The sequence below is a fragment of the Gekko japonicus genome, unplaced genomic scaffold, assembly GCF_001447785.1.
Source record: "Gekko japonicus isolate JY-2015 unplaced genomic scaffold, Gekko_japonicus_V1.1 scaffold633, whole genome shotgun sequence".
Taxonomy (NCBI): domain Eukaryota; kingdom Metazoa; phylum Chordata; class Lepidosauria; order Squamata; family Gekkonidae; genus Gekko; species Gekko japonicus.
The window spans coordinates 214,144-223,963 of NW_015175375.1; the positions used below are offsets into that span (position 1 = coordinate 214,144).

At 39.6% G+C, this 9,820-nt stretch overlaps 1 protein-coding gene across 2 annotated transcripts in view; it reads left to right on the forward strand.

The window, feature by feature from the left end:
* Positions 1-8,522, forward strand: part of DCLRE1A (DNA cross-link repair 1A) — a 19,884-nt gene extending 11,362 nt beyond the window's left edge. For both annotated transcript variants that reach the window (XM_015425528.1, XM_015425529.1), the window contains exons 6-9: positions 613-758; positions 1,915-2,069; positions 4,297-4,438; positions 7,300-8,522. In XM_015425528.1, the coding sequence (XP_015281014.1) occupies positions 613-758; positions 1,915-2,069; positions 4,297-4,438; positions 7,300-7,466 (610 nt within the window). In that variant the 3' untranslated portion in view covers positions 7,467-8,522. The remainder of the gene's footprint in view (positions 1-612; positions 759-1,914; positions 2,070-4,296; positions 4,439-7,299) is intronic.
* The last annotated feature ends 1,298 nt before the right edge of the window (positions 8,523-9,820 follow it).

The window sequence follows — 9,820 nt, forward strand, 5'->3', positions numbered from 1 at the left end:
CCATCTCTCTCTCGGCATGGCCTATGTCACAGGGTTGCTGTTGGGCTAGAAAAGGAGGGGCATATTCACCACTCTCATCTCCTTGGAGGAAAGGTGGTATGAAAATGTGTAAACAGACAGATGGATAGATTGCCACGATTAGTTGCTTGTGCCACTTCCAGCAAAAGCTAGTGAGGCAGCACTGACTGAGTCAAAAGCAAGAAGCTAGTGAGGCAAGTGACGCAGCACTGACTGGCCCCTAGCCTGAAAGGGGTTTTATGCCTCCCCCCTTTCTCAGCAGTATACATGGCTAGCCCATAGACACGTGCATGGCCCACAGAAGATCCCAGGTTCAGTCTGTTGGGAAAGACCTGGAGATCCAGTCAGAGGAGTCAGTGATGAGCTAAGTGGAACACTGGTCTGACAATGTAAGACAGTTTTTATGTCCAGCATATGGCACGTATTCTGTCAGTGCAATGGAGATACAGAACACTGCTAAGGGGCACTTGCCATTGGTTATATCTCTGCTTTACTATTGCTCTGTTTAAATATAAGCCTTGTTTAGGCCATTATATAAAGCAATGTTTCCTCTGGAGCCAATGTTTCAATATATCTTCTGTTTCCATTTCTTAGGTATTGTAGACCTGAATATACTTTTCCTTCCCAGCAAGAAGTTATTCAGTTTGCTGTCAATGCTGCCTTTGAGACAGTGACTTTAACCCCCCGAACTTTGGTTGTTTGCGGCACATATTCTATTGGAAAAGAAAAAGTCTTTCTAGGTATGTGTGTGACTCTTTATAATGGAGGCCAAAAGGTGCTGTGTGAGTGATTGTTTTAAATAGGGCTTACTGCTAAGTAAGTGAGGGCATGATTATAGCCTCTGTTAATAGGATTCACATTTTGTGTTTCATTAGGCAGAACATCAAAGCTCTCTTTTGAAAAGTCTACTTGTAACATTTTTCTTTTCAGGATTAGAGTATTTCTGAAAAAGTGATTTAAGCCAAAGCACATTGGTCACCTTGGCATAGAGCGTGGAGATGAACCAGAGTGTGACTTGAACTAATCACTGAGTGCAGCCCCTTTTTAGTAATGCTACAATTTTAAAGCATTAAAGCAGTCTTAATAGACTTGTAAATGTAAGGTGTTTTAAAAACTTTTAACCTCAACCTCTTGGTATGCACATTACACTTTCAACTGCAATGTAATTTATTCCCATGCCAAGCTGCAACCAGCTGAGATATCCACATTAACTATTCTTGAACATTGTTTCCTAAATGAATCTTTTAGCCACTTTATTTCAATTGAAACCATTTCATGCCTTATACTTATCTCTGTACTTTTAAATCTTATGGAGCTTTTAGCTGAATGGCTTTTAATCACGCAGGCGGATACAGCTTTAATAGGTTTTTATAATTAATTAGTCTGCACCATTTTCTAATAGGAGCACAATGCAACTTTTTTTTAAAAAAAAGAATATACTAGTTGGCAGCTTTTCAATGAAACGTCAATTTGCTTCCTTGAATTGCAATTTATTATCATTATTGCTGTTCTCTCCCCCAGAAAAAGACTTACAAGGTAATAAAAGTAATTCTGAAGCCTTTACTATTACAGTCTTGAGGAATGAGACTTTGCTAATGTTTATTAGTTTTCCCTGAACATGGGAAAATAGGTGGGTGGAATGATAGCAAGTGAGAGAAACTGATAGCAAAACTTCCTTCCAGCTCTATATAGCCCAATTTCCTGTGACTTCTTTCTTTCTAAAATACCTCTGTCTGATTGGGTAGTGTTTTACAGATTGTAGTCTGTCATGTCAGGGACTAGCAGAGACTCGCAAAAATTCAGGAGGGTCCTTTAGGACAACAAATTCAAGCTTTATTTTCTTTTGTTTGTTCCTTTTTTATTGTGTCTTAATTCTCTCCACTGTGAATTCTGTAGCTATTGCTGAAATTCTGGGCTCAAAAGTGAGTGTGTCCCAAGAGAAATACAAAACTCTGCAGTGCTTGGAATCAGCAAAAATAAATTCCCTCATCACCCTGGACTGGAACAGCACTTTTCTTCATCTTCTACCTATGATGCAAATTAATTTTAAGGTAAGCTGTCACTTGTAATTATATGGTTAATCTTGAATTGATTGGGGAGAAAGACAGAAGTGTGTCAGCTTAATTCTTTATCATTCTTTCTAACATCACATTGAGTTACCTCTTTTTTGATAACCCCAACCTTTTTCAGCACAGGGCAGAGTTAAAAATTAATAGCAAATACAATTTACAGGATGTGTAATCTCTCTTTTAATGCAGTTTCATGAAACCAGATCAGATGACCTGTAGGTCTTTTTTGAAGTAGCTTTTATACAGAGATTGTATCCCCTCTCCTATTAACCATGGAGATTATGTGTGATACACTTTCTCTTTTACCTTTCAAAGCCTTAGATTTGCCACAATCATACTGAAAATTTATTATGAACCAGAGGACAGACTCTAATTACATAATATATTCAACAGAATAAAAGTTTCACAACTTTAGAATGTGCATAACTTAGAGAAACCAAGTGGATGCCAAGTTGTGGCTAGTACATTTTTCACTGATACCATGTAACTGTTTTCAGCTGTAGCTATAAATTGTCACTTTTGGTTCATTTCTTTTGCATTGGGTTTTTATGCTATGAAAAGTATTGGGGAGAGGGAATATTAACCTTATCTGCCCTGTCTTCTGCCTCTTCCCTCAAGTTTCCTCATGTGTCCTGTTGTGGTACTCAGGAGGATTATGCTGATTTTGGTGTAGTTTGGTGTAGTGGCTAAGTGCACAGACTCTGATCTAGGAGAACCGGGTTTGATTCCCCACTCCTCCACTTGCACCTGGCTGGATGACTTTGGGCAAGCCATAGTTCTGATAAGAGCTGTTCTTGAAAAAAGAGTAGTTTCTGTCAGGAGCTTTCTCAGCCCCACCTACCTCACAGGGTGTCTGTTGTGGGGAGGGGAAGGGAAAGGAGTTTGTAAGCCGCTCTGAGACTCCGAGTGAAGAGCAGGGTATAAATCCAATTTCTTCTTCTCTCTTCTTCTTCTCTCTAATACTGTATCATCCCCCTTGGGTGGTGTTCTTTTCTTCTTTAAATTTGAGACCTGGCTTTCTCTTTTTTGTTGTTGTCTCCTCTTCCAGTAATTAGATCTAAAAACCATTTTGATGCTGTCTTTCATCAGTCTACTTGGCATTTGTCTTCTCTCTGTAGTTCTTTCAGTCTTTATGTTTATATCATTCCTCTGGCTCATCTTGGTGAACATGCTGTTGATCTTATTTATTACAACTTGTTCTTTGCTGGATCTCTTAGCTACCATTTTCCTATATTGGATCACTTTTTGATCTCTTATATACTTTTTTTTATGTCTTCCTGTTCTCCTGTTAAGACTTTTTCGTGTGTATTCATCCACTGAAATTAGGCATTCTTTTTCTGCTCTCATTGTTTGTCTCTTATCTCCTATTTGGTTTCATTCTTCTTGTATTTTAGCTTTTAGCTTGGTCTTGTTGGTTGCCACTATCTTGTCTTCACTGTTTTGCCTCACCTACATTGCACTCCAATTGGTCTTCCTGTCTTCAGTTTTGGTCAATTTCCCTGCTTTGCTGTTTTCATGGTGCTGAGTATTCATATTTTTCTCTTTTTTGAGGAATTGGGCCCTTCAGTTTTCTGAAATGGGTTGGGTTGGTCACTGACATCTGTTTCTGTATCTTTGAATATGCTTCAGATACCTCTATTCCTAAAATATCTTACGACGATCTGGCTTGTAGGTCAATCCTAACTATGTCTCCCAGTACTGAATCTTGATGGTTTCAGTGGAATGTAACTTCTGAGGACCTAGTCATAGGATTACAGGCCTTACTAATTAACAATACAGTTATATGGTGTTCCATTGATGTCTTAAGCACAGGATGTATTTGGCAGGATTGTATACTGAAAGGAAATTATACAGTTTAGCAGCATATACATACTCACATGCAATTACACAAAGAATCTTTGGGATAGCTGCAATTTCTAATTTAATTACCCTGTTTGTTCCAATATAAGCCATTGTCTAAAATGTCTGTAATATGGACTGTGTCACCAGTAGGGTTCCCCCCCCCCCGTTTCCATTTCTCCCCAATATAATGCATATAATGCTCATTCTGTTTTAGGGTACTAAACTGACCACTCTGTGCCTTTATACCTGAATTAATGTTCTCATATTTGATATAAAACACTATATCAGTTTGCCATTTGTCATGCCACCTTTGCAGAGTCTGTGGGTCTTGTATTCATAATAACTAACGATAACTTTCTATTGTCAGGGTTTACAGAACCACTTGAACAAGTTCTCTGAGAATTTTGATCAGATTTTGGCCTTTAAACCCACTGGGTGGACGTATTCAGACAGATGTTACTCCTTAAGTGAGATCCAACCTCAGACCAGAGGAAAAATTACTATATACGGTACTGTCATTTCAAATGATTTAATATGTTTAGTTTTCTTCAAATAGCTTTTTCCACTTATTGTTTTCTGCCATATGTTGATGTCCTATGATCTAAAACTTGTGCTAATGTAACTAGCACCAGATCAGTTTTAATATAGAGTTCTGAAGGAACTGAAATGTAGCAGTGGAGTGTGATGTGTAACTGATCACTGATTTGCAGCCCTTTGCTTAAAAACAAATACCCATACACAAACTGTATACTAATAAACCCATATCAGTTCCATGAAACTTGATAGAGATTATAATTGAGAACAGATTAAACTAAAACCCTAGATTGGCTAAAAACATAGCTAAACGTTACCAATAGGAACAGTTCACCATAGATTTATAAAGATGAATGATGCTCTGCTTGGTAGAAATCTTTTCCTCCCCTCTGTGGTAGCAATTTTAAGGATTAGGTCATAAGCAACCGTCACCCTGCTCACACATTTGAACCATAACCCAACACCGATTTAGGCAGAACTAAACCTATTGAAATAGATCATTTTAGGTATGCAGAACTTTGTGTTTAGACTGTGACTAAGAAGTCTAAAATACTCAAAGGTGGTGGTGGTGCTTATTATAAATTATTATTATAGTTTATATTATAATTCTAAAACCTTGAATACATACAATATTTTAAAGGAGTTAAAGCACTCTCTCTACATTATCTTGCTGTAATATTGAAAACAGCCCTGTAAGGTAGATCAGTATTATCTCCTACAGATGCTTAATACCCTGCTAACGTCTAACAGGCGGAGTATCGGACTGCTCTAGAACAATGTATGTATTTGCTGCCATCTTATTTTAATTAACTGGTTTTAATTATATAGCTACTGTATTTTATTTATGTTGTAAGCTGCCCTGAGCCCACCATGGGATAGGGTGGGATATAAGTGTAATAAATAGATATTTCAAATACTGGGCTGAGGCTGTATGTCCTTGATTCTCTAGTGAGATATGAACCAGGCATTACTTAACCATAGCTTTGAGCACTATACTACACCAGCTTTTAGTATTCTACTCTGAGGTATGTTACAGAGTCATGGTTATGGGGAAATGACAAATACATGTTATTAGCATTTCTTGGAATGTGGCATTTTTCAAAGGCTGATCAGATGTGCTAATAAATATAGTGCTGACAGGACACCCCCCCCCCCCAACAAAGGGTTTGAGGCTTTACTGGTGGAACTCTCTGCTGGAGAACATCTGTGTCTTGCAGGATTTGTTACCTTTCCTCAGGGCATGGAAGGCAGAGAATGTTCTGCCAGGCATTCGGTTGAGGACAGCAATGGTACAGCATGTAGTCTGGCACTCTCATACTCTCCATTCTCCGCCAGCTGGCCCCCTTGGCTTGTACAATTTGAACATTTTCCCACCATCTTGGAATGACTAAATTATGCTGATGAATTATTGGTGCTGTATGTTTTATGTATTTATTCTTGTTTTTTTAAACTTTTAATTATCCATTGTATATCCTTTTTTTCTGTTGTAAGCCGCCCTGAGTCTTGCTTGCAAGGAAGGGCGGCCTGAAAATCTAAATAAATAAATAAACGGGGATTTTTTCCCCCTTGGATTAGCAAGACAGGTGGGAACCTGTGAGAATCGTGGGGGGGGGGTTTTTCTATCCTGCAGCTTCCTCACCTCCCTGGAGTTCACCACCATGGTGGGGACAGCTCCTTCACCCTTCTGCAGCTGCTTCTCTGAATCAGTGGCAGTGGCTGGGACAGCTCCCCAGCCTGGCTGCAATTCACCATCGCAGCGGGTGTGGCTTTGTCCAGCCTGCAGCTTCACCACTTCAGCAGCAGTAGCAGGGACAGTTTCTCAGCCTTGCTGGCAGTAAGGACAGCACCTCCGTTTGCCTGCAGCTTTGCTGCTTCAGCTGTGGTGGTGTGAACAGCAGGATAGCTTCTCTGCCTTGACAGTGGTGGCGAAATTGTTCCCCTGGCCACCTACAGCTTCACTACCTCAGAGGCAGCAGCATGAACAACAGGATGACTTGTCCACCTCAGCTGCAAAAGGAACAGCTCCCCCACCCATACACACCTTTGCCACCTCAACAAGGGCAGCGGAGACAACTCTATTCCCCTGCCCACTTATAGCTTTACCACATAGAAGAGTGTTGGAGCGTTGTCTTCACTTGTGCAGACATGACTCTTGTATTCGGTGGATTCAAACGCCCCCTCCCCCCATTTTTTTTTAAGTTTTAATTTTTCTGTGGATTTACGTATCCGTAGATTAGGTCAAACTAGATGATTAATATTTCTCTCTCTCTGTGTGTGTGTGTGTGTGTGTGTGTGTACACCCCAGAGAGGACAATCAGTTGTAGCTCTTATTACTGAATTTGTATGCCCATTGAAGTACATTGAAAAGGTGGGGAGAGCTCTACTTTATTTGGAGTTAAGTACTGCCAAATGAATCTTTGTTGGTAATTCTTTGGAAGTTTCAGCACATTCCATTGTTCTATACCTCAGTTTCAAATCACATGCAAACTGGCAGGAAGCATTCAAGGAAAAGATTTTACAGTTTTCCTGTACTGGTTTGGTGGATATCGTTAAAACCTCATAACAGAGGAAGCCATGCTGTGACTTGGCTTCTGAACAGAGCATTTGCTTGCACTGAAGGTGGATTGATGAATGATGCTTACTAAGACGCTCGGGATTTCAGCATGACAACTTGCTTGATGCTTGGAATGAGAAATCAAAATGTTCTTCCCAGTCTTTTCTTTGCCATATTTATTTCCTAAATGTATATCCTGTCTTTCTTTTTAGAAGAAAAAACAGTAATATTTTTTTCACAAAGCGTGTGTTCTAAATGTCTTCTGTGTTGTTTTGCTGGCAGGGATCCCTTACAGTGAACACAGCAGTTTCCTGGAAATGAAGCGATTTGTCCAGTGGTTGAAGCCTCACAAAATTATCCCCACTGTAAATGTAGGTGATTGGAAAGCCAGAAATGAAATGGAGAAGCATTTTAAAGATTGGAAGATGGGAGTTGCCGGGTGGAACTAGGAAGAGGAGTAACATTTACACTACAGCTTCTGTATGCCTTAAGTTCCATTTGAAATTTTCAGCCTTGGTCAGAATCATACTTTCATGCAGAAGCCAGTGGTACGAAATGGATATTCCACAGCATACAATAGACATGGCATTGCTTCTCCATTCTACCTTTTTATTTACCAGCAGTGGAACTATAATGACTCCCATGTAATGCAGCCCTGTATTAGTGTACAGGGCAATTGTATTTTGTAACATGAGTAGCCATTCCAAGTGTGATTCTTCCCCCCCCCCCCCACATGAATGCCTGCAGGGAAGGTGCTTCTCCTCATGGTACAAAATAACATGCATCCTGCTACATGTACACATCTACAGATATCATAATGTGGTGTCAAAACAAGCCACAAAAAGTGATACAATCTGAAGAATTATTTCCTGCTCAATGTTTTCATTCCAAAAGCAGGCAAGCTTGGTTTGTACTAGACTATAAAGTTACAGCCTTTGAAATTGTTTCTTCCTGGAACTTCTGATGTCTCTCCCTGGCATGTTGCAGTATATCCATGTTGTTGCCCCTGGGCCAAGCAACTGCATGAAGGTCTCAGTGAGCAATTTCCAGCTGAAGGTTTTGTGGTCTCCTAGCAAGTTAAGTGCCCACTAGCCAAACACACTAGTTTCTAAGATATGGGTGCAGCATCTACTACTGAAGAACCCAGAAAGATGGCTAAATGGCAAGGGATTGTTTTATTTTAAAGGTATGGCAAGGGGAGAATAGTTTCCTGAAATTTTCCAGATCAAGAGTTTTATAAAGTGAATGTGGGGGGAATGACATGTAGATCACAGCTCCCCAGGGGGTATTCCTAAACATACTTGGATGCACTTGAATCAGACTTGTACTGTGTGATGGTACCCTGATGCCACAGAATGATAGGCTTCTTTCACAGTGATCAAGAAGCTGAACACCATTTTTAAAGTGATTTGTAAAATTTACATCATAACAAAGAGCTGTGACAGCATTATGCACTGTGGTGAAAAACAGAATAATTTAAAAATAATATACATTAATGAGAATATCCTGCAGTTTTATAAAAATGTATTTCAAATTAACTATGCATTTATAACTTATTTACATTTTGTATGAAAGTTCTTAATTAATAAAAATGTATCAGATGTGCCCCTAAGGTGTTGTAGCAGCTTCTTTCTATGAGTCTCTGCTTTTCTTTAGACTCTGACCTCAATCAATGCACAGCATGTGGGTAGTCAACATAAATCATGGATTTAGATGTATTCTACACAAGGGCTTTAGTTTATATTATAGTACTGCAATGAAATAAAACAAAGCTTTATCAAGCAAGATGTGATAATATTGGTAGAGGACTATTCTAATTGGTGGAAAACTCAAGATGTGTCATGCTGGATCAAATCAAGAATCCATTTTTGGATTGGGTTGGATTTTAAGGTACCTTCTCACTAAGTGAAGAAACTTCCAGTCACAGAGAACTTGTTTCATGAACAGAACGCATCTTCCTGACAGAATGCATCTCCTATATGCAGAAGATTCCTTCGTTTTCAGAAAGGAGCATTGGGATCCAACCCCAACCCCCATTGGTGAAGCCAACAAACAGGACACAAAGACAAGTGTTTTCTGTCATAGTTTGCTCCCACCCAACTAATATTTAGACACATACTACCACAGAAAATGGAGGACTAATGCCATTGGATCCATTGGTTGTTTTTGCTGCCTCTTCCTGCAACTTTTCTAGGTCTGTGTTATCTTTTTGTGATGGAGATCAGAACTGAACACAGCCTTGGCTGCATCATAGATTTATATAAGGCATTCCTGAGGACTGGAAGATAGCTAATGCCACTCCTATCTTTAAAAAGGGTTCCAGAGGAGATCCGGGAAATTACAGGCCAGTCGGTCTGACATTGATACAGGGTAAGCTGGTGGAAACGTATTAAGGAGATAATTAGTAGGCACATTGATGAACAAAAACTATTGAGGCAGACTCCGCATGGGTTCTTTAAGGGAAGATCTTGTCTCACTAACCTGTAGGTGTTCTTTGAGGGAGTGAACAAACATTTGGACAAGGGGGACCCAATAGATGTTGTTTACCTTGACTTCCAGAAAGCTTTTGATAAAGTTCCTCATCAAAGGCTCCTAAGTAAGCTCAATAGTCATGGGATAAAATGACAAGTCCTCTTGTGGATCAGAAACTGGCTAATTAATAGAAAACAGACAGTGAGTATAAATGGGCAGTTTTCTCAGTGAAGGGTGGTAAGCACTGGGCTACTGCAGGGATCAGTACTTGGTTCACTGCTTTTTAACTTGTTCATTAATGATTTAGAGTTGGGAGTAAGCAGTGAAGTGG